At 50.7% G+C, this 24,856-nt stretch overlaps 1 protein-coding gene across 3 annotated transcripts in view; it reads left to right on the forward strand.

Moving 5' to 3' along the window:
- The first annotated feature begins 1,662 nt into the window (after positions 1-1,662).
- The window catches only part of MAPK8IP3 (mitogen-activated protein kinase 8 interacting protein 3), a 47,392-nt gene continuing 24,198 nt past the window's right edge, over positions 1,663-24,856 (forward strand). For 2 of the 3 annotated variants that reach the window (XM_068524853.1, XM_068524852.1), the window contains exons 1-4: positions 1,746-2,151; positions 17,590-17,710; positions 19,885-19,955; positions 20,224-20,315. In XM_068524853.1, the coding sequence (XP_068380954.1) occupies positions 1,834-2,151; positions 17,590-17,710; positions 19,885-19,955; positions 20,224-20,315 (602 nt within the window). In that variant the 5' untranslated portion in view covers positions 1,746-1,833. Of the gene's footprint in view, positions 2,152-17,589; positions 17,711-19,884; positions 19,956-20,223; positions 20,316-24,856 lie in introns of all 3 variants that reach the window. The other variant, XM_068524854.1, reaches the window with a different exon arrangement.

Genomic DNA, 24,856 nt, shown 5'->3' on the forward strand with positions numbered 1-24,856 from the left:
TTGTAAAGGAAGCAAGTTCTAATTCAGTTAGCTTGAGCTCTCAAGAGTGTACTAGTGTTCTTCAGTAAGCATCAAGAATTATCCAGCATATCATTTTGTTAAAACTCCTTTTTCTTTAACCAGTTTCAAGTAACAAATCTGCCCAAACATGTTAGTGGTAAAAACTAATAAAGTTGATGACAAGTCAGTTGGCCTCTGACTGTGGTAGTGGTGGCTGCCCTACTGTATTTGCTATTTCAGGAATTGAAAAGGGGCCATATTTCTTGGAAAGGCTTAGAGCAGAAGTCAGAAACATTCCCCAAAACATTCACCAGCTTTCTCTGTAACTTGCTTACCAGAAGAAATTATACATTTCATCTGTTTGTCCTGGCTTATTTTGAGAATATAAAACAAGTCTATTGCATGCTTACTATTTGCTAGAGATTGTACTAAGCCCCTTTTATGATCTTCATAACACTCCTAGTAGGTTGGTAATTGTTTTAGGCTCAGTTTTACAGTTAGCTAGGATCAAAACCCAGGCAGTCTGAATGTGAGACTGAAACCTCAGATCGTTTCTTAGTGGGGTGGGTGAGCATCCATACAGCACAGTAGGTTGCAAGGAGAAAGTTGTGCAACAGTATTTAGGGCATCACCTGCAGGAACGTTCACTGGTGCAATCGGGTTAGGATGAACTCCCCTTGAAGCATCGCATCAGGTGAAAGGCAGGGGTAAGAGCATTTCTGTTAACACTAAGCTGTCACTCTTGGTTTTATGATCAGGATTCATGGTGTCCTCAGATACCAGAGAAAGAAAATGCAAATCAACTGGCTAAAAGTGGAAGAAATAAGGGCCTATCAAAACTGGTAGAATATAAGAAAGTCAAACAGAACAAATGGAAATGAAAAATATAACTGTTGAGAGACTTCCCTAGCGGTCCGGTGGTTAGGACTCTGCGCTTCCACTGCAGGGGGCGCGGGTTCCATCCCTGGTCAGGGAACTAAGATCCCACATGCCGCGGGGAGAGGCCAAAAAAAAAAATTGAAATAAAAAACTCAGCGTAGATGTTAGACTACACGTAGCTGAAGTGAAACTGGGAAATTTGAAGAAGTTACACAACATCAGGACACAGAAGTGGACCAAGTGAGAGTCTGTTACTGGATTTTAGGATGAGACGGGCAACTTGCATTTAATTGGAATCCCAGGAGGGACCATGGAAGGCACAGCCGCTCTGAAGGGAGCTCTGAGTACCTAGTGTGTAGCAGTACATACTGCTGTGCAGTGAAGCTACAAAGGCAAGTCACAGTTAACCAGGTCAGCGTCGCGGTCAACTCCGGAAGGGAGGGAGGGGCGCACAAAGATAACGGCCATTTCTTTGGAGGGAAGGGTGGGCACACGGACGCTCGCTTAAGTCTAAACCGCACAAAGTCATTTGTATATACTTAGGACATACGCTGTCACTTTATAAAAGTCCACGCCTGCGTCGTGGGAGCTGGCAGACAGCTGCTCTGACGAACCTGACCGGAAGCGCTCCCAGCCCCCCTCGGCCGAGCTTCTGGCCCGGGGACTGGCTTCCTCCTACGTTAGGGCCCCTGCGACTCCTAGCGGTGCGGCGCCGCGGGGCTCCGGCTGGATGGGCGGGCACCGCCCCCGTCGTCTGGGGGCGGGACTTCCGGGCGGCGGGACTTCCGGCCGCTGAGCGACGGGCGCAGCATCAGCATCAGTATCAGCTGGCGGTGGCTGAGGCGACAGCGGCTGCGGCGCAGGCGACGGGCCGCGGCCTGCGGACTACGGGCAGCCAGAGCGGGCGGGCGCGCCGGCGGACAGCAGGCCGCGCTGGCGGCGGCGGTGGCCGCGATGATGGAGATCCAGATGGACGAGGGCGGCGGCGTGGTCGTGTACCAGGACGACTACTGCTCTGGCTCGGTGATGTCGGAGCGGGTGTCGGGCCTGGCGGGCTCCATCTACCGCGAGTTCGAGCGCCTCATCCACTGCTACGACGAGGAGGTGGTCAAGGAGCTGATGCCACTCGTGGTCAACGTGCTCGAGAATCTGGACTCGGTGCTCAGCGAGAACCAGGAGCACGAGGTGGAGCTGGAGCTGCTGCGCGAGGACAACGAGCAGCTGCTCACCCAGTACGAGCGGGAGAAGGCGCTGCGCAAGCAGGCCGAGGAGGTGCGTGGGCCGGGCGGCGCCGGGGCCCCTCCCAGGGACCCCAGTCCTGCCCCGCCCTTAGCCCCCGCCCTTAGCCCCCGCCCTGCCCGGGCCCCAGGTGTCGCCCCGCCCATCCCACCAACGCCCCCGACGCCGAACCCGGCCCAGGGGCTGATGCCTGGCTCCCCCATCCTCCTGGCCTGCTGCTCCAGCCAGGAACCCTAGACCTGAACCACCTGGCGTCACCGAGGGACCTTGCATCCTAAACTGTCTCAGGCCTCCGTCTCCCCTCCATACCCACTTCTCATTGCAGACGCCAGTTCTTTTTGCTTTTGTGTGTGTTTTTCCGCAAACGTGTCCTAGACCCCAGTCACAACTTCTGGTTGCTGCAATTTTAATTTTAATTTTAAACCCTTCCAGAAAGGGGATTTCTGATCTTCTTATGGTTCTGCAGCCAGAAGAGGTGTTGTCAGATCTTCGCCTTATCCATAATCCAATGTTTTGACGGTCTGTGACATGGGTGAATTTGGTGATTGAGGTAAACACATTACCAAAGCCGCCGTTAGGCTGCTCCTCTGGCACCAGGTGAAAGACTCCAGGTTTCCGGAGGTGATTTCTTTGCCCTGTGGTTCCCTCCGTTGGGAATATTGTTAGCTTATGTGGAAAATGCTGAGAAATTCCACTGTGGCTTCTGAGGAGTTAAAAGTAGAATTTTGAAGTATTTGATCGTATTCTAGGATACCTCCATAACCTGGAAATCACTTATTTGTGAACCAGTTAGAAGAACCATGCATTGCAGGGAATACCACTTACCTTCATTCATTCACTATGAAATATTTAGCCCTGTTGTCAGACCCAGGTGGATTCAGGGGACCTGGGTTCTCATTCCTGCCTTGCCTTTGTGACCTTGTCTATGTCGCCTGCCCCCTTCTGGATTTTGATTTTCCTTCAGTCATATGAGTCAGTTGCCCTAGATGATCTCTAAGCCCTGACATTCTGTTGTTCCAGGCATTAGGTGATGGGTTTTTGGTTTATGAATGGGAAGTTTCTTATTAAATGAGCTAAATTCCTTTTTAACTAATTTGGGTTAACACATTCTTGATTTTAGTATTGAAATGGAAGATTGTTTCAGTATTTTGGCTTTTTCTTAAGCCAGGGCAGTTTATGTCCTCCTAGTTTGGTTTAAAGTGTGTTTATAAAAATTAAGAGTGCCTTGTATCGTTCCTACTTACAGTGGTTTATGTTGATCTTGGGTTTTTTCATTCATCTGTCAAGAGGCTGTTGCCTATTGATTGGGGTGCCAGGCTCCACCAAAACTAATTTAGGGCTCTCAACTTAAGGGAGATGCAAGAGCTCGTAGGATTTTAGAGTTCAGAGTGGCCATAGGCATTTACTAGGGAAAGAACTGGTCCCAAGAAGGAGTGGGGGTGGACCAAGGTCACATGCCCTAGAAGAACCAGGCCAAGACGCAGTCTACCCTGACCCCTGGAGTGGGCTCTTCGTTCCATGTCATGCTGCCAGAGGAGGTCAGAGAGCATACCCCCAGAAGACTGGAGCTCTGGGGCTCCCCTCACTGGCCGTGGGGCAGTGGCTGCCTCCCTCATGCTGGGCAGCACCTCCCACTTCTCTGACTGCTCTCAGCGGCCATTTGATGCCTAACTGAGGTTCTGAGTAGGTTTGTTTGCTTTCATCATGTACCTATGTGGTCAATATAGTGGACGAGAAGGAACTAAAAGGAGAAAGATGGACAACCTTAAGGCTAAGAATCATAACCATCTACCTTAAAAATTTGCTCTGCGTGGATGAAGCCCCTGCTCTGCTCTGCATGGTTCAAGTGCAGCCGCAAGCGAGTGTGGTTCTGGCCTCCCACTTACACCCCTGGACTAAGAGCTGGGGGTGCGCATGTGGTATGGAGGAGAGTGCCCTGGAGGCCGAGACCCATCCTTGCCCCAGCTATTAAGAGATGCTGAGCAGAGAGCCACAGAGTGAACAAAACGCTTGGCTGGCCGGCATCGAGGCTGTGATTTGATGCTAATAGTATGCCCTTGGAGAGACCTCATGTGATGTTACAACCAAGAAAAGGGCCAAAATCTGTTAACCATTTTGGCATTCTAGCTCATTTACTAAATCCAGTAGACATTCATTTTCAGTTTTGTGGAAAAGACCAGTGTACACTGTGGCCTGGCTTCTTTTTCCACGCAGGGCCTGAGATCCTAGATGTGTGTCTGATAACACGGGAGGCTGAACAGCATGGGCTGCAGGCGTGTGCGTGATGCAGAGTAGCTTCTGCCTCCCCGGCCACTCTGCTCAAGAAGGCTTAGTCAGAGCTGAGTAACCTGAGCCGCCTGCAGCCTTCTGAGCACACAGAATCTGCAGATTTAAAAAGAAAGAGCCTTGAGCAGAGCAAACACCTCTGCCCGCTACTTCTTGCCTGTAATAACCACAGTGAGAGATTGCGAGTCTGTTCTGGTCCCAGGGTGACTCTCTCGATGGGAGTGACGGTAGCTAGAGGTGGTGGGGTCCAGGGAGGGGGGCCAGGCCCCAGAGTTTGCAGATGCTTGAGTGTCAGCCTCGCCTCTGGGAGCTGCACGCCCTGTGACCAGTCTCCCCCTCTCTGGCCCCACTGGCCGCTTCTGTAAAGTGCGTGGGTTGCCAGACGTGGCAAGTTTCTTTCATCTCAAGTGCCAAGTCCCGTGATTGGCTGGTGTTTGCCTGGAGAATTGCAGCAAGGCAGATCTAGCCAAGCCAGGGAAGAGCACCTTGATGGGGCAGCCTCGGGTGGCAAGCGTGGGGCATCTCAGTCTCTGACTGTGCGGGTTTTACGCTTGTCATCGAGACCAGTGAGTCCCGCTCAGACTTGCAGAGCTAAATGGATGGTGCTGGCTTCTAAAACCTCTACAGAGACCTTAAAAATGCTGAAACGGTATCCAATACAAAGTTTTGAAAACCCACTGAGTTCTTTCCCATTAGAAAAGAAGGTTGGAAATGGGCATTTGACCAGGATGGCCGGGAGCGAGTGGGCGCCCCTGGGCAGTGCTGCCCACCGTGGCCCCCAGGGAGGAGGGAGCAGAGGGCTCCATTCACTCCAGTCCTGAGCAGCAAAGAGCCTTCCTCGCAGTGATCAAGCACTAGGTTTACAGGAGGAAAAACAGTGTTTGAGAGACAAGGTGCGAGTTTAGTAGCCATCATTCACCTTAAAGTCTTCTTGGCCCTAAGGAAACTGCTAGTAACATCCCCCACTCATCACAAGCAACTCAAGTGGACGTTCTGTCCATGAGACATGGCTGTGGGTATTTGCTGATACCTCAGTGTCTGGTGCTATGTAAGGAAAGCATCCAACTGGAAAGTTTTACCCAAAACTGTGTTTTTCTAGTTGTACAAAAGTAATGCATTTTGTAGAAGAATATTTGGACAGGATGAAGCTGGAGGGGGCAGAAGCCATCATCCTACTCTACAGAGATGATCACTTGGCATTTTTTTATAAGTGAGTTAATATATTGAATCAGAAGGTTTTCTTCTTGTGTCCCATATTACAAATAGTAAATTCACCCCAGCTTAGACAAGGTATGCAATTTCTTCTTCTGCCGTGTTGTCATATTAAAAGACAGGTTTTTGTTTTGTTTTGTTTTGGGTTTTTTTGGCCATGCCACACTCAGCATGTGGGATCCCAGTTCCCTGACCAGGAATCGAACCCATGCCCACTGTGGTGGAAGCGTGGAGTCCTAACCACTGGCCCACCAGGGAAGTCCCAGGACAGTTTTTTCAATTGTTAACTTTTTTTAGATGAAGCCATTAAGATTTGTTGCCCGGAGCTGCCTTTCCTGGTTGCCTCTAAATACTGGTCCATTATAGCTCTCTTACCAGAGTCACCAGAAGTACAACAGACTCTCCCTAAAAAATGGGAACAAATAGGCACAGGAGAGGGCTTGCCTGGTGGCGCAGTGGTTAAGAATCCACCTGCCAATGCAGAGGACACGGGTTCAAGCCCTGGTCCGGGAAGATCCCACATGCCGCGGAGCAACTAAGCCCGTGAGCCACAACTACTGAGCCTGCGCTCTAAATCCCGCGAGCCACAACTACTGAGCCCGCGTGCCGCAATTACTGAAGCCCGCGCACCTAGAGCCCCTGCTCTGCAACAAGAGAAGCCACCACCATGAGAAGCCAGCACACTGCACTGAAGAGTAGCCCCCACTCGCCGCAACCAGAGAAAGCCCGCGCTCAGCAACAAAGAACCAATGCAGCCAAAAATAAATAAGAATAAAATAAATTCAAAAAACAAATAGGCACAGGAGAGCAGAGAGGGGCGCTTTCCAGCCAGAGAGAACAGAACATGTGGAAGAAGCCCCACCACCCTGCCAGCCTCGCCCAGCGGGAACCCTTGGAACCCTCAAGGCCCTGTGGTGGCCGTTAGGCAGCGGGGCAGGGACTGGGGCAAGTTAGTTCTCCCAAAACTAGAATTTCTAAGTTAAATTTTAAATGTCTTTTTTTTAAGTTTCTGTTTTGGAATAATTTATGGAAAAATATAGAAATAATTTATGGACAATCTCACCCAGATTCCCCAAGGTGAACGTTTTTCCACATTACTCTTCTCTCTCCATCTCCCTCCCTCCCTCCTGCTCCGCTAAGACCTGAGGGCTCCTGCAAGTCCTGTGGTGTCCTCAGTTCCCGATCGGCTTCTCACTTTGTGCTTTTTACAACCCTGACGATGTGATATCACAGGCCAGTTATCTTGCAGGATGTCCCTCAGTTTGGCTTTCGTGTGACCTCATGACCAGATGCAGGATGGCAGCTGGGGAGGGGCACTCGTGTGGGGGGCAGGGTCCCTTTTCCCAAGTTCCCGCTTGTTGTGAGAGGGAGGATGACCTGTTAGTGCAGCTGTGGAGACCAGGAGCTCGGTGGTCAGCTGCCAGACGGCTGATGTTCCAGGCTTTTGCTCTGTTGAAAGTCAGGGCCCCAGGGGTCATCCTCACAGCCTCCCATGTCCAGTGACTCACTAAGTCCTGGCCATTCTTTTGGCCTGATTTTTTTTTTTTGTACTTTTTGTGCTTCTTTTTTATCTCCTTTGCTACCATCCTGGCTCGAGTCACCACTGTCACACTGGTCCCCCAGGCACTTTCTCCCCCTCCCAACCCTTCTCCTGTGGCATGAACTGGTCCGCAGGCAGGTCCCATCTCCCACTCTCTCTTGTTCGTTAACTCAGTCAACTAAGCATCGTGAGGGCCAGGCTTGCTGCTGGGGATGGGTCCGTGCTACCCTGAGGCAGGTGCTCGGATGGGGAGGTCCTGCCACACTGTCAGATGGTGAGAAAATGGCAACGTGGGATGGAGAGCGAAGGGTATGGATGGGGAAAGAGGAAGGGACGCTCCCAGGAGGGGACCGCCTTCTCCCGGGGTCCCCAGCACCCGCCCCCCGCGTGCCCTGTCCCCTGCCCTTCCACTTCCTTCTGCCCCCTCTGCATTTGCTTCTGCTGCGCACACCTGACTCCCTCGCGTCTAGCACCGTGACATGCAGATGCGGGTGCTCGAGTGAGTCCCTGTCACCCCAGAGTCCCCACGTGGGGGCTCTTTCCTGGTTAGCCAAGGGGCAGTGCCCTTCTGGTTCTTCCATCCCCAAGGCTGGTTGTTTTTTGTTTTTTGTTTTTTTTTTAAACAATCATTTTTTTTTTAAGTTTTTTTTTTTTAATTTATTTTATTTTATTTATGGCTGTGTTGGGTCTTTGTTTCTGTGCGAGGGCTTTCTCTAGTTGTGGCAAGTGGGGGCCACTCTTCATCGCGGTGCGCGGGCCTCTCACTGTCGCGGCCTCTCTTCTTGTGGAGCACAGGCTCCAGACGCGCAGGCTCAGTAATTGTGGCTCACGGGCCCAGTTGCTCCGCGGCATGTGGGATCTTCCCAGACCAGGGCTCGAACCCGTGTCCCCTGCATTGGCAGGCAGATTCTCAACCACTGCGCCACCAGGGAAGCCCCCCAAGGCTGGTTCTTTTCTTTCTGACACACGTCCCACAGAGATGCCAGCTGCCTGTGCATGTGCAGGTGAGGAAGGAGGGCAGCCTTCCTCTGCTTCCACGTGCTGCACCGAGCTGTTGGTTCCTGGAGGGCAAGGCCTCTTTCTGTGGTTTTCAGCCATCCATCTGTCCAACACAGCTCTGTGTGAGGATGGAAATTTCTGTTCTGCTGTGTGTCCACACAGGGCCACCGACACTTCACATGTGCCTCATGCAGTTGAGGATGAGTTTCTATTTTTATGTCATTTAAATTAGTTTAAGTTCATTTTTTAAAACTATTTATTTATTTATTTATTTATTTATTTATTTATTTATTTTTGGCTAGGTTGGGTCTTCGTTGCTGTGCGCGGGCTTTCTCTAGTTGTGGCAAGCAGGGGCTACTCCTCGTTGCGGTGCGGGGGCTTCTCATTGTGGTGGCTTTTCGTGTTGTGGAGCATGGGCTCTAGGCACATGGGCTTCAGTAGTTGTGGCGCATGGGCTCAGTAGTTGTGGCTCCCGGGCTCTAGAGCGCAGGCTCAGTAGTTGTGGTACACGGGCTCCGCTGCTCCGCGGTGTGTGGGATCTTCCCAGACCAGGGCTTGTACCCGTGTCCCCTGCATTGGCAGGCGGGTTCCCAACCACTGCACCACCAGGGAATTCCCTATATTAAGTTTAAATACCCACGTGTGGCTGTGGCTAAGGTACTGGGCAGTGTAGCCGTGGACTGTCTAGCTCAATCACTGTTCTGTAAGGACAGGCAGTAAATGTTTCTGTGACCTGTTTCATAGCGTCAGGCAAGAAAGGAAGATGCTTAAAAGTTGGGTTGTTTTTCTTCAGTGAACATGTTCTAGAAAGAGGGGAGACCCCAAAGTGTAGCGGGTTTTGAAACAGGAGAATAGAAGAAAATATTGTGAGATGAGGAAAAAGAAAAAAAGCATTGCAGCTATTTAGGAAACAACAGAGAGGTGATGAAATTCTTGAAAGGCTGAGAAGAGGTCTGGAGGGAAATACCAGCACCTAGAAAGCAGCTAGTGCTTACAGCGCACCATGAAATCTTCGACCATGGGCTTCAGTTCTGTTCCATTCTTTCTTTGTAACAACTTTGTTGAGGTCAGTGCACTAAGCTGTACATATTTGAAGTGTGCAATTTGGTGAGTTTTAACACGTCTACACCCAAAAACCATCCCCACAATCAAGATAATGATGATCTCCATCATCCCCAAAGTTTCCTTGTGGCCCTCAATACTCTCTCCCTACTTCCCCCATCCCTAGGTAACCACGGTCTGCTTTCTGTCACTGTAGATTGATTTGCATTTTCTAGAACCTTATATAAACTGAATCCTGCAGTGTACACTCTTTTTTTGACTGGCTCCTCTCACACGGCATAATGATTTGAGATTCACCCAGGTTGTTGCCGTTCTTTCATTCATCCGTTCATTGCTAGTGTAGCCTGCTGTGTGGGTGTCCATCCATCTCCTCTGGTGGAACAGGAGCTCCCGGTCCACACCTGCGCCCTGTTTCTCGGGGACTTGGGAGGCTCCGGTGCAGCCTGTCCTGCATGCAGCTGCACACAGGGAGCCCCGCTGGAAGATGGGCAGGGAAACCACGCAGTTAGAATCAGTCGGTGGCCGGCTAGCGCGTCCTAAGAAAGCATCCCTGTCACCAGGGTGGGAAAGGCTCGACCCGAGGAAAGGAAATATTCACAGACACTTAGAGCCCGCGGAATCATAAGTCAGTTACCTTCTTTTGAGCACCTCTCATGGGCAAGAGATTTGGGGAATGCCAAGATCAGTGGAGCGGACCTCCGTTGGCGGGGTTTGTGAGACAAGGGTCAGGGCATTTGGATTCTGGTTATCTACAGTGGTGGGTTCAAGGTGATGCCTTTTGTTCAAGTTCTCTGGGTGCCCTTCCTTCCACTCAACTTCAGCTTGTGCTCCTGCTCCCTGACCTTCCCACACCGGCCTCTTACCACTTCCTTCTCCCAGTGAATCGGACCCACATCCAGGCGGGATCACATGGGTTCTGCCCAGGCTTGTGGCCTCAGGTCTTCAGTGTACGCTTCTGGACAGCGAGACCCTGTGTCCACCAAAGGGCAACCATGGGTGTCCTCAGGTCTCTCCTGTTAAATGGAGCGAGAGGGATGTAGAAGCCAAGTGGATTAGGAAGTTGAAGAAATCAGGGTAAACTGCTAAGAATGCTTCAGAGATGGACTTCCCTGGTGGCGTAGTGGTTAAGAATCTGCCTGCCAATGCAGGGGACATGGGTTCGAGCCCTGGTCCAGGAAGATCCCACATGCTGTGGAGCAACTAAGCCCGTGTGCCACAGTTACTGAGCCTGAGCTCTAGAGCCCGCAAGCCACAACTACTGAGCTTGCGTGCCACAACTACTGAAGCCCTTGTGCCTAGAGCCCGTGCCCCACAATAAGAGAAGCCACCACAATGAGACGCCCACGCACCGCAATGAAGAGTAGCCCCCGCTCACCACAACTAGAGAAAGCCCGTGTGCAGCAACGAAGACCCAATGCAACCAAAAATAAATAAATAAATAAATTAAAAAAAAAAAAAAAAAAGAATGCTTCAAAGAACACAGTCTACTTGAGAATAAGTTCTCCCAGGGAAATTTCTCCCAGGATGGGGCATTTACAGTTTTTGTCTTATCTTCCTTTTTCTTATTTCTCCCCAGAACCAATCATGTCGTATATCATAACTAATATAATAAATTTAATGTATATTTTAAGATACAAAGTATATATTAGTATTTAACATTAAATACTTAAATAAGTGTGTAATATATTAAAATATGTATTTTTTACAGACATCTTTCCTATCTTACCAATTCTTTTTTTTTTTTTAATATTTATTTTTTTTTATTTACTTGGTTGCGCCGGGTCTTAGTTGTGGCAGGTGGACTCCTCAGTTGCAGCTCACAGGCTCCTTACTTGTGGCATGCGAACTCTTAGTTGCGGCCTGCGTGTGGGATCTGGTTCCCTGACCAGGGATCGAACCCGGGCCCCCTGCATTCGGAGCGCGGAGTCTTAACCACTGAGCCACCAGGGAAGTCCCTGTCTTACCAATTCTTGAAAATCAGTGTGAGTTAAACCAATGCCATTTGTTGGGATTCATCTCAGGCAGATGCTGAACCAGTGGTTCCTTTAACCTAAATGAGGAATCTATGCTTTTTTAAAAATGAATCCAACCTTGTTCTTGGGTTCCTGCACAGTGGCCTGATCTCAGACGTGTGTCTGAAACTTGAAAGCAGAAATGCCCTTCCCTCCCTCTCTGTCCACCTGCCCACACTGCATTTTAGATGTAAATGGTAACAGTCATGGAATATGGGAAAAAAAACCTCTGAGGTTTGAGGTCTCATGAGTTCAGCACCCCTGTGAACACCCAGTAAATATTTGATCATGATGGGAGTGACCGACAGGAGCAGGGAATTAGCCATCCGTAGAGGGCATCTCCCCTGGGCACAGAGCCTGTGCCCAGCACCCCAGTGCACCACTCTGCCTAAGGTAAAAGACCCAAAGAGAGCGTTTTTCTTTTGGACATTTCACTCTACCCCCTCACCCCCAGGAAGGAATTACATGCAAAAGAACAAAATCTTTGATTCCTGTTTTATTTCTAACAATTCAACCAGAATTGAATTATTTCCTATGTGTGACCCTGGCCTAAAGGACATATAAGAGGGAAGGATTGGATTTCATGTCTTAATTTACTTTGCCTTTAATTAAAATAGCCTTCAATTATGAAAGTTACCAGAATTCTAATGATTATGTTATAAAAGAGTATTTACCTAGTAATTTCTCTTGCATTCTGGGATTAGGAATGCTGGCTTCTGTTGTCTTAATTTTATATTTGACATGAAAAGTCAGTTTATTTCTTTTTTTAAAAATGAATTTATTTATTTATTTATTTTTGGCCGCGTTGGGTATTCGTTGCTGTGCGCAGGCTTTCTCCAGTTGCAGCGAGCAGGGGCTACTCTTCATTGCAGTGCGCGGACTTATTGCGGTGGCTTCTCTTGTTGCAGAGCACGGGCTCTAGGCACACGGGCTCAGTAGTTGTGGCTCGCAGGCTCTAGAGTGCAGGCTCAGTAGTGTGGCGCATGGGCTTAGATGCTCCGCGGCATGTGGGATCTTCACGGACCAGGGCTCGAACCTGTGTCCCCTGCATTGGCAGGCGGATTCCTAACCACTGCGCCACCAGGGAAGTCCTGAAAAAGTCAGTTTATTTCTTAAGTTTGGTTTTATGCATGAGTTAGACAGAATGATCTCATTCCATGGGATATTGAGAAAAGCTTCCTCTGGTTCCTGGATTTTTGGAAGTTCCCACACTCTCAGGTTACTTCAGTATGTACCTTGAAATTCACCAAAAGGCAAATTCTGAAAACGAAAGTTGAATTTAATTTTAAAACAGAGCAATTTGTTAGTGAGAGGGAGAGGTAGAAGTATATCTTAAAAACAAAATCTAAAAAGGAAATCATGTAGTAGATTGGTATTTAGCAGTAAGAATCAGGTATTTCCTAGCTCAGTGTTCATGTTAAGACACCCTGGTACCTGTTCCTCAATTGTTAGTTGCTCCTCATTGCTCTTCGGGAGGCTCAAAAGATTTGTTGTGAGGTGGCCTTAAACCTCTGTGTGTTATCAGGTGCTAAGTGACATTTTGACTAGACTCGGTTAGACAGATGACAATTCCAGACAAACTCAAATCTGTAGTGCATGTAATTGGCGTGTGTACGAGTTTTTCACTTTGGCATGTCTCAGACGGTAGATTCCTTCTGTTTCACAATCCAGCACCAGGCAGACCCACTCGACCCAAATGCTGTTAAAATTTTTATTCTTCTCATTTCCATTCATATTGGATAAATTGAATTGGACAAATTCAGTAAAAATTGAAAAATGTTTAGCTTTCTTATGGACGACTTCCTTATAGAGATAACTTACCCTGGCCCCCACCACTGAAAATTCTTGATTCTCTTAAATCTAAAGTAAATGATCTGTAAATAAAACTATTTTCTGCTTCCTTGAAAACATCTATTGAATGTTTTGTGACTCTAACCCAGTTACTAGAGTTCCCTCCTGACACCTCCCCCGCCACAGCTGCCCCCCTCGTTTTGGAGGAGAACTTGGATTTTCCTCACTTATTCATTTAACCACCAACCACGAAGCCCCTGCTTTAGTCCATCAACTACTCCTTACTTGTCCAGGTGATTCTTACTTCATCCCAAGTCTAGCCCCAAGCATTTCCTCATAAAAAGCAATGATTAAATATCTGTTTAGTCTTGGCCAGACACTGGTCCTTCACGTTATTTATCCCTCATAATATTTGATGAAGGTGGCATTGCATCTTCCATTTCAGTTAAACAGTTAGCTTGCGTTTTCGTTAACTAAAATTACTGTAATAACGTTGAAAGAGTTTTTTCAGGAGGGGAAGAAAGAGGATGCCTTTTAAACTGTAGAACAACATATTGTGTTTGTGATATTTTCGTGGACTTGGAGCCCCTGAGATGCCCCCTAGTCAGCTCTGTCTGGTTCGATGCTGTCCCTCAAGGTAGCGGGGAAGAGCGGTTCTTCCCCAAATGCCAAGTGCGGTGGTCGCCAACCTGCAGAGCCTGCAGTGTCCCGGTGTCCCGGTGTTTGGTCCAGCCCAGCAGGGAAGCTGAGGGCTGGCCCTTTAGTATGCTGGTGGTCCCTTGTGGGTTCCTTGAGGCTTTTTGTTCATCTGGGGAGTTGCTGCCACGTGATTGTGATCGTGATCACTCACACCCCTTGTCTGCGGGTGGTTACTGATGACTGACCATTCCCATCACAGGACTGTCCCTTGGCTCCAGGATTCCTTGTGGCCTGGGAACCACAAATGTCCTGTGCGTTCATGTCTCCCTGCCACTTGGGGTGCCCTCTGCCTTTGGCCTTGAGGACATACATGTACACAGCTTACCTAGATGTTTTCTCTCTCAGTTAATGTCTCCGTATTTCCTAGGGCTGAAAGGCCTTAAAATATCATAACATCAGAGGATTTCTGCATGTCACCTGGTTCGGGGCCAACTTCATCGGGGATCTCAAAGCGTATTGGTTGTTTTATGGCATGACAAAGCTTTTTGGGACTGTCATCTACATTGGATTTTAACGATCACCTATCAGGATAGATTTAGGAACATCTGTCTGACCTTCTTAAGAATCTGGAGGAATTCCCTGGTGGTCCAGTGGTTAAGACTCCACGCTTCCACTGCAGGGGGCATGGGTTTGATCCCTGGTCAGGGAACTAAGATCCCACCTGCTGCGTGGTGCAGCCAATCATCTTTCGTCTAGAAATCTTTTTAGCTGACTCTCAGCTATGAAATGCAGGTAATATGATGAAATACAGATGGGAATTCTAGAGAAATGATGTTAGCACCACAGAACGCTTTTCTTTGTGTAAAACTTTGGTGCTCCAGCTTGGAGGTAGGACAGGGCTCAGTTTACAGAAAGGGAGCATTTTCCATCCTCCAGCCCCAGTCGCCCCATCATTCAGCTCTTCACTGGCTCAAGATGAGCTTTCCATTCAGCCCAAGTCCAGCCCTGAACATTTTGTCATGAAAAACAGGGACCCCTTCCTGAGGACCAGAGAACTGATGCTTTCTGACAGGCAAAACGTTGATTCAAAAAATAATATATAAGTGATTCAGGATGATTCTCAACTTAATCTAGAACAATTCACAAGTGGGAGTAACCAAGAAAATATTGAAAAGGAAGAGTTAAGAGGGTAAGTGTATATCAGCTATTAAAAGATGCTATTACGCTACAAGTTTAAAAAAACCTTTGGTTACTGGCTCAGAAACAGACTGAAATATGTCTTAGAAGTTAGCATATCATAAAGGTAGCATTCAGAGCAATGAAGAAAGGGTAAATTATTAAGTAAATGGTGTAGAAGTAAGTAAACTTCTGTACTGTACACACACAGACTACATCCTGGGAAAAGTACTTGCAGCGTAGAAGACAAATTCTTGAATGGGTCTAATAAGTCCTTACAAATTGTTAAGAAAAATAAGAACCTGTAGTAGAAAATTGGCCAAAGGACGTAATGAGCTGTTAGAAGTAGTGTATATGACTAATGGATTTATTCAGTCTCACTAGTAATCCAGGAGCTGAAAATTAAGACAATTATGCTCTGCCGTTTTCCCACCTGTCGGGTTGGCAGCGCGGAGGCCATGGGGGCTCTGGGAAGGGCACCACCCGACCTGGGGGGTTGGGGTTCCCATCTGGCCTTGGGGAGCAGGATGCCACTGGGCAGATACACAAGTAGTAACAATAATAACGGACGTTTTAAAGCAGCCTGAAAGTCCAACAGGAGGCGATCAGTTGAGTAAACTATGCTCTGCAGACATACACCGACAGGGGAACACACACCTGTTAGAAGTAGGAGTGGCAGAGCACAGTTCTTAGTGTGGAGAGACATTTCCAGTGTAAATGAGTGAATAAGTCAGGTCAAGATACCGTGTACAAAATGATGGCACATCCGCTCCACACACTCACACACATGTCTGGAAGAATGTCACCCAGTTTTAACTGAGCCTCTCTGGTTGGTAGAATTATGGTTTTGTTGTTGTTGTTGTTTCTTAACCATTGATAGCATGGCAGAATTATGGTTTTTTAAAAGTATTATTTTCACTTAACACTCTCATCTGATTTTTCTACAAAAGAATATGTTTATATCATTCTTTTAATTTTTTTTAAGTAATAGGAATTAAAATTACCCAAGTTAAATAATTTCTTTACCAACCAATTAATAGCATTTGTTTATTCTTCATATGCTGGTCATGGCCACAGTCATTCAAAACCGCTTACTTTAAATTTTTGTGCCGCTACACCATTTGTGTGCATTTTCCTGGCAATGGGGCGGGTGTTCTTCATTTTACTTAAGTTGTAAGTGATGTCATCAATACAGATTTTCTTTCTGACGCACCCCCGCCCGCCCCCGTCCCGGGTGTTTTTGCCCTCTGTCACTGCACTGGGTGAGTCATCCTTTGGGCAGGAGCCCCAGTGCTTTTCAGCACAAAGACCTCTGAGAAGCTGCTGTAGGAAGAAGCGTCTCTGGGGCCCAGAGTCGGGGTGGGGGACTGGGTGCAGTTTTTACGGGAAATACAGCTATGGCCACCACGAACTCATTGACTGTCCCAGACACCCGAAACCTGGAATCAACAGCCCGTTTTATATTCCCATCTTCTGAGACACTCTTTGTGTCTTAAGAACCCAGCTGACATTTATGCTTCCTACAAATGAAATTTCTTACTAATATTTCCGTTTCGTACGCTGTAAAATCAAGGTGTTAACAGTTCCCATCAGGGCTGTTGCAGGGCTGTGGCCTTCAGGCCATCACCTAGCGGAGGGAGGCGGGGGGGTTTGCTGCCCAGTGCCTATCCCCCTGGACCAGACCCTGTCTTTACCCTGGGCTGTCAGTGTTAACCTAGGTCTCCTCCTAAGAACACTTAGGATTTTCTTTTGTTTTACAAAGTGCTTTCTTTTCACTTGATTCGATAGTAATTTTGCTCAGAAACTTGCCATGTAAAGTGCAGATTCCAAATCTAGGCCAACAACCCCCCATCTTGTTTTTAAAAGAATCAGAGCAGTACTATGCATTGCCGGTTATTCCACGAAGGATGGCTTCCTGAACTGAGCAGTGACTGAGATACAGGTTAAGAGGAAAGTACACCTGGCCTCTTTATTTATTTTTATTTTTGAAAATTAGAGACTTTTTTTCTTTCTTTTTTTTTTTTTTTAATTTATTTTTGGCTGCGTTGGGTCTTTGTTGTTGCGCGCGGGCTTTCTCTAGTTGCAGCGAGCAGGGGCTACTCTTCGTTGCAGTGTGCGGGCTTCTCATTGCGGTGGCTTCTCTTGTTGTGGAGCACGGGCTCTAGGCACGCGGGCTTCAGTACTTGTGGCACGCAGGCTCAGTGGTTGTGGCTCGCGGGCTCTAGAGCGCAGGCCCAGTAGTTGTAGTGCACGGGCTTAGTTGCTCTGCGGCATGTGGGATCTTCCCAGACCAGGGATCAAACCCATGTCCCCCTGCATTGGCAGGCAGATTCTTAACCACTGCGCCACCAGGGAAGTCCACACCTGGCCTCCTTTAGATGTTCAGTGTTGAGAGGAATAATATTACTCCATTGCCTAAGGACCAGCTACATAATTTGTGGGGCTCAGTGCAAAACTGGAAATGGGGGCCCCTTGTTCAAAAACTATTAAGAATTTCAAGATTAAAGACAGCGTGTGTGGGCTTTTCCGACTTCAGGGCCCCAGGTGACTGCCGGATAGCTGGTTAGAAGGCTGTGGTATCCACTGTTGGGAAGCTCTCCGCAGGGCTGTGGCGGGTGGTGGACGGGAAGGGAAGCCGGCTCTGGGGTTCAGAAACCACATTCTGGGCCTGAGCGCGGGCCCTTCTGAGGGGCTGCTGTCATCTGGCCGTCCCACATTCATGACGCCTGCTGTTTTTCTTCCTTGCATGTATAGAAATTTATTGAGTTTGAAGATGCCTTGGAACAAGAGAAGAAAGAGCTACAAACCCAGGTGGAACACTACGACTTTCAGACCCGCCAGCTGGAACTGAAGGCCAAAAACTATGCAGATCAGAGTAAGTCGCTAGCCCGGAGAGATGAAATTGCATTTTGAATGCATTTGTTGTTCTCAGACCCTCCCAGCTGGGAGGGATGTTGAGAGCCTTTGATAAAAAGAGAGTGAGAAAACCCAATGAGAGCCTTATCTTATTTTCATTGTGATTCCCTCAATAATTTGTTTTCTGTCTTTACACCGCTCTGTATTTCTGTAAATGGCCTCAAATCCTTTGTGGAAATAAATAAAATTTATAAATAAGGCCCCTCTGATGACGGAGCACTTTTGCTTAATGTTGCAGTCTGACCCAAAATTCACAAATCTGTGAACTTTGTGTGGCCCTTTAGGACAGAGCTCCTGGCTGCCGTCTGGGGCTCCTGCCTGTGTGCTGCTTGAGGAGTGGGTGCTCTTTTGTGACCTGAAAGTTGGGCCCAACAATGGTGCTCCTGTAATGACAGTTCCTAGGGGGCACTCATGGCCAACTGGGGTGCCTACGGGAACACCCTGTCCCTTACAAGGAGAGGCGAGGAAAGGGTTTTGTGGGTTTTTTTTAATAAGAACTATTATTTTACCTTTAGAAGTCTTTGTTTAAACTATACTCTCAAAGTTATAACGACCCTGTAATTTCAGTTTTCTGTAATTAGTGGTTTTGATGGTTGAGACCTAGTTTGCTGCTTTACCTCATTACCTTGGATAACAGGTGCCTTCGTTCCTCTGAAAAAGTTAAGATCATATCAAAAAAAAAAAGAAAGAAAGAAAGAAGGACTTCCCTGGTGGTGCAGTGGTTACGAATCCGCCTGCCAATTCAGGTGACACGGGTTCGAGCCCTGGTCTGGGGAGATCCCACATGCCGCGGAGCAACTAAGCCCGTGCACCACAACTACTGAGCCTGTGCTCTAGAGCCCACGAGCCACAATTACTGAGCCTGCGTGCCACAACTACTGAAGCCCGTGCACCTAGAGCCCATGCTCCCAACAAGAGAAGCCACCACAATGAGAAGCATGCGCACCACAAAGAAGAGTAGCCCCCACTCGCTGCAACTAGAGAAAGCCCGCGCGCAACAACAAAGACCCAACGCAGCCAAAAATAAAATAAATTAAATAAATTTTTAAAAAATGGTTTGATGGTTGGGTCTATCCGTATCCCAAACCAAGACTGGAAGCCCATTTTGCTAAAGCCAATAACCCCCCCGGGTGTTGTAGGTGAGCACAGCTAGTGGCAACACACACACACACAAACACGCTAGTTTTTGTGGAGCAGAGGCGAACCGAAAGGCCCATTTTAGTTTTGCATAGATCCACCCTTTCTATGACTACACAGAATCCTTAATATTCCCTTTGCTTAGAATAATTTTCATGTGAAACCTTTTCATCTTTTCTTAGAAGGAAAACATATAAACTCCAAGGTACAGTCTGAAGTTTTCCATTTGGTCAGCATCAGGGGCAAGGACCAAGGAGAGGGGAGAACAAGGCTGCCGCGCGTCCTGTCTCGCTCTGTGCAGAGTTCAACAGAACTGAGGTTGGAACAAAGGGCCACAGACGCAAGGTGTCTGAGGCCCGCGGCATGCTGGCTCTGTGGCTTGGCTGTCCAGTTAGCCCGCGGCACTCAGGTGTTTCCCTGTGCCTCTTGGTCAGAGCACACGTGGGGACCATCCTGGGTGTCACAGGGGTGACACAGCTGCCAGCCCAGAGGTGGCACGATCGTGACTTGGTCTTTCCAGCCCCTGGTCCGTGTGAGGGACACCTGTGTGTTTCATCCTGTGTTCAGATATTCTTCTCTTTAGTGTGTCTCAGAGGCTGCTTACTTCTGAATTCTGCCTCTGTCCACAAGCCACCTGCTCGTTCCTTGTCTACGTGTGACACAACGTGACACATCCTGTGAGTTTTGCCTGCACCTCCGAAGCTACCAGCTGACTTAAGACATAGAGAGTAAGGCTTGTGTGAGTTTCACCCAGCTCTTCCTCTCTGTAGCAGGATTGAATAGCCTCAGATAACCGCACACACGGTGATGCACCCAGACCCGGGCCCATCAGAACCGCCTGCTAGGGTCCCCAGGGCATTCTGTGCTGATGAGGCCACCTCTGAGCTCAGGGTCCAGGCATGGGTTTGTCTCTGCCCCCCAGCAGTCAAGCCCAGAGAAGTACGTGCCCTGGAGAAGCGGGTTGTGCAGTTGACAAACATTGGTTGTGTTTTCTAGTTTCCCGGCTGGAGGAGCGGGAGTCGGAGATGAAGAAGGAGTACAATGCCCTGCACCAGCGGCACACGGAGGTGGGTGTCCCTGCCACGGGGCCAGGGCCATGAGGAAGTGGTAAAGCCCCACGTGGGGTTGGCTGCCGACCTTGGCCGCCTTTTCATTCCCTGGGGTTCACCTGCTGAACCTGAAAGCCCTGGGCCTCATGTGGCCAGACTCCCTTCCCTGAACTCTGCCTTCATCTCTGTCCGAGCCCAGTGGGGGTGAAAGCGGCACAGGCTGGAGGGGGTGGGCGGGTGGACCTCGTGGGCAGGGAGCGCTCACTCGGATGTGTCCTCTTCACAGATGATCCAGACCTACGTGGAGCACATCGAGAGGTCCAAGATGCAGCAGGTCGGGGGGAACAGCCAGACCGAGAGCACCCTGCCGGGGAGGAGGTAGGGCGGGAAGCCGGGCGCCAGAGCTTGGTGCCCTCCCCCAAGAAGAGCCGTGGCCCCCCCCGACTCAGGGAGAGGGGTGTCTGGTTGGAGTGTGCGGCTTGAGCCGGGGTGTGTGCTGAGGACGGCACCAAGCAGGTGAGGGGCTGGGGTGGATCTGCTGCGGGCCCGCAGGCCGTCACGGAGACCCAGGGAAAACCACGTAGTCCATCCTAATACCTGCAAATTCCGTGTTTCTGAATTCGCCTACTCTGTAAAATTTATTTGTAGCCTCAAAATCACCACTCACGGCACTTTCGCAGTCATCTGCAGATGTGCTCAGAGTGGTGAAAAATTTGAGTCACCCAGTGCACAGGGTGCCAGCTGAGGTGGTGCCAGGCGACGCTCCACCTCCTGCAGAGATGCCCAGGGATGGGGACGGCGGGTGGCGCAGTGTCCTGCAAGACGCTGGGGTCCAGGGGCCAGTCAGTGGGGACTGGATGGAGCCCAGCTCTGGCCCCTGTCCTCTAAGATATGTTAAATACTTCTGGCACCTCGTTTTCTGTTTTGTAAAATAAAGGAAACAGTGTACCAGGATGAGTGAGGAATGAAGATTCTAATCTGTGTGAGATGCGTACCTACCTATGTACGTGTTTCTTCTACAAGCAAACGCAGTGTTTGCAGTGACTTTGTAGAATACAACAGCTCGAATTGCGAGAATCGACTCTAGGTGGTGGGGGAGGCCCTCACACCTCGGTGACCAGCAGACGCAGCCACGCCCTGCCATGCTGGTTTTATTCGGGGAGCAGAGAGAAGCCTGCAGAGGCCAGGTTCCTGCTCCATCTTCAGTCAGGATAAAACTGCACCTCGGTACCCCAGGAGCAGATTGTCAGAGATCTTCTCCAGGGTGTTGCCATGGGAGGCCATGGCTCCATCAGGCTGGAGGAGGGAGGAGGCGCCTGAGGCTGGAACCCCAGGCCCAACGGATAGAGCTTGCTGTTCGTGCCTCTGCAGCTGTGGCCTCTTGTTCCTGCAGCGAACACCGGAAGCCCCAGTTCTGGTCACTAAAAGGCTCTGTTTTCTCTGCACCTGTCTCCTTGGTGGGTGATGTCTGCAAACAAGGAGATTCAGGCCCTTCCATGCTGGGCATTGTCAGCTACTCACTGGGCCATGGTGGGCGAAGCTGTTGAGTCTTCCGATTTGAAAACGGGAAGTGTAATATGTCAGCGGAGGCCTAGCCGGGCCTAGGAAGGGCGGTCATCCAGGGGACCACTGGCATGTTTTTAGACAGTCTCGCCGCTTCTCGTGGGGAGTAGGGGATACAGCCGTTGTGGATGCTTTCTTTCTGTAAATGTGTGCGCCCCAGGAAAGGGTATCAGGGGGTCATTAGCTGACCCTCCCGGCTCTCTGAGAATTAAGTGAGGGAATATGTATCAAAGAGTGTGTTAAACTACAAAACCCTCTGCAGATACTGTTTCTGGGCCAGTTTTATCTGAAGGTAGGAAATACCCATCTCCAAGCCACCGTTTCCTGACACACTGTGAAAGCCTCACTCCTGGCCCTCAGAAGTCACTGAGGGAATTTCCAAGGAACTGCACCAAATGCCAACCTGGAATTGGGAGCTCCTCGTGTTGTTTTGGGGCTGCAGAGGCTGGCTGTTCGGGCATTACCTAGAGTTTGGGCTCTGGCCCAGATTCCTGCCCAGCCTTGTGTCCCCATCTGATCCTCCTCAGGGTGTCCCCGAGGCCAGGGTGCACTTGGCTGTGTGTCCATCCTCTCCAGGCCCTGGGCACTCTCTGCTAAGACACCTTCCTGAGCTCCACGGGGGTAGAGATGCCTGCCTGCAGGAAGGAGGAGCCTGGGGCTGTCAGCTGCGACCCTCCTGTGCCTTGGCAGTGAAGAGGTGCCTTCCTGTGTGTGTGTGTGTGTGTGTTGTGGGGCGGTGGCCAGAGCAGCGCTTGTTTGGGAAGCAGAGAGGCAGGGCTGCGTTTGGGCTGCCTCCATCGCTCTGCCAGCTGGCTGGCGACATTTAACCTCACTGTGGCACACGGAATCGCTTGCCCCATGCTTGCTGCCACAGCGTATGAGACTCTGGGCTCCTGCTGGCCCTGCAGCCGCCCCTGCCCCGCCAGCCTGGACACTGGGCTGTGATGGAGATGTTCCCAGGGCCCACCATGCATGTCTGACTGCCCCGGGCCCACTTCCAGACGAATGGATGTAGACGGCAGCTACACCTCCCACGTCCAGAGGGCACGCTGGTGGAAGGAGAGAAAGCACAGGCTTTCTCCCACTACGCTGGGCGTTGGCCTCTTTAGGGCTCAGAGAGTGCAGACATCCCAGTGTGGCCTGTGCTGCTGCAGCAGATGAAGGGGAAGGCCCTGTGCTGCCCTCCTGGCCTGCTCTTCTCTGGGGTGTACCCCTCCAGCCACAACTCTGGATCCGTTGGGGACAGATGTGTGTCTGCCCATCTCCTTAGTTTAGACTCTCCGGCTCCCCGAGGAGGCTCGTCCTTAGTGCCGGGGAGCTGCTGGCCACTGCTGAGCCCAGACAGGCACAGTTTTCCTTCAGTCCTGGCTTGGTTTTGTGAATCTGTGTGTCTTTAGAATAAAACCGATGGTGAGGGCTTCCATGGTGGTGCAGTGGTTAAGAATCCGCCTGCCAATGCAGGGGACACGGTTTCGAGCCCTGGTCCGGGAAGATCCCACATGCTGTGGAGCAACTAAGCCCGTGCGCCACAACTACTGAGCCTGCGCTCTAGAGCCCGTGATTTACAACTTCTGAGCCTGCATGCCACAACTACTGAAGCCTGAACGCCTAGAGCCCATGCTCCACAACAAGAGAAGCCACCACAATGAGAGGCCCGTGCACCGCAGCAAAGAGTAGCGCCCACTCACCGCAGCTAGAGAAAGCCCGTACACAGCAACGAAGACCCAACACAGCCAAAAATAAATAAATTAAAACAAAACAAAACAAAACCGGTGGTGAGCATGCGTGGGCCCATGAACATGGCGTATGCGATCGTGTGCCCTGTCACTGCACACGCGAGTGTCTGCGTGTGCCAGGAGCGTCGCGGGAAGGACGCTCGCCCACTGCCCGGGGCTGAGTGGGCGCAACTTGCCGTCCAAGCCAAGGGGGTGTGTGTCTGTGTGCCCTGTGTCCATCCTGCGTAGGCATCTGCGTGTTCCACATCTGTCTGTCCCCATGGGGGTCCTCCCTCTCCATGTGCGCACACGTGCCCCCAGAGCCCCCGACCTTCGCTCTCTAATGTTGCCTTCTTGTCTTGCCCTCTGTGCTGTCCCCGCCGTGTGCTGGCCCTTGTCTGTCACTGCTCTGCAGTCCTCGCCAGTCGTGGAGGAGAAGGTAAAGGCTGCAGCTGTCCCTAGGCCTCGGGTTGGGGGAGCTCGGACGGCTGCTGGAATCGTACAGATTGGAGGCTCCGGACTTGGTGTTTACAGGGCCTGCTGCCGAGGAGGGGCAGGCGGGTCCCAGGCCCCGAGGCAGCCCTGAAGCAGGTAGCAGTGCAGGCCCCACTAGCAAACGTCCACCTGGCCTGCGGGTCAGGCCGCATGTCTGCACCCCCAGGAGGTGGCGGGCAGGGGTGGAGACCCTGCGCCTGGTGTTAGGCAGCCCAGCTCAGTCACTTAGGACCCAGAGCCAGTGGCGTGACCTCTGTGAGCAGTGTGACCCCCTCGGGCTGTAGCCTCTGAAGTGGATGAGCATTGGCGTCTCCCGGGGGAGCTGCGGGGCTATAACAAGAGGACACAGTGGGTGAGCCTTGGATGGACTCTGGCCGGCAGTCAGCAGCACCCAGCGAACGCTCTTGAGGCTTGCGGTTGCGGGGAGCAGCGGAGAGGACACGGGACTCGATCCTCATGAGGATTTCCATCGGGGAGTGCGGCCTGGCTGTCTGTTGGCGCACAGAGTCGTGGAGGCGGGCGATGGATACGGGCTCCCATCCTGGGGGCAGGTGGCCCCACCCTGCCCTGCCGTCACGTTACCCCGTGGTATCTGGTGACAGCCTGGGCCGAGGAACCCCTTATGTGCGTCCCCCACCGAGGTCAGAGCTGGGCCCCAGGAGAGGCACCCCCATATGGGCACTGGGAGCCCAGCGGAGGAACAGTGGTGGAGGAGGGGCTGGGAGCCCTGAGGGAGCACCCCACAGAGCGGTGGCTGCCTTCCCAGACGCTGAGGGCCTGGGGGCTGTGGTCAGAGAACAGCCTGGCGAGGACTGAGCCACGGGCTGCTGAGCTTGGGATGGATCTGCAGACCCAGAGCTTTCTAACTTGACGTCTGAGCTCTTAACCGAGAAAGTGTCGTCTGTCATGGTGGACAAGGGCTGCGTGAGGCACTTGAGGTCATCAGCAGGAAACCGCCTTCCCGAGCAGCCAAGGCCCCTGTCCGGCCCTGCAGGCTTCCTCTGGCCCTGTCCCTCCCGCAGCTTAGTCCCCAGAGGCACAACCAGGTCCCAACAGGTCCGGGGACCCTGCTCTGCCGGAGGCAGTGTCTTCCTGAACAGGACAGACCAGCAGCTCGAGCAGCTCGGAGGGGCTTCCAGATTCCGA

This window comes from Eschrichtius robustus, chromosome 16 (genome assembly GCF_028021215.1).
Source record: "Eschrichtius robustus isolate mEscRob2 chromosome 16, mEscRob2.pri, whole genome shotgun sequence".
Taxonomy (NCBI): domain Eukaryota; kingdom Metazoa; phylum Chordata; class Mammalia; order Artiodactyla; family Eschrichtiidae; genus Eschrichtius; species Eschrichtius robustus.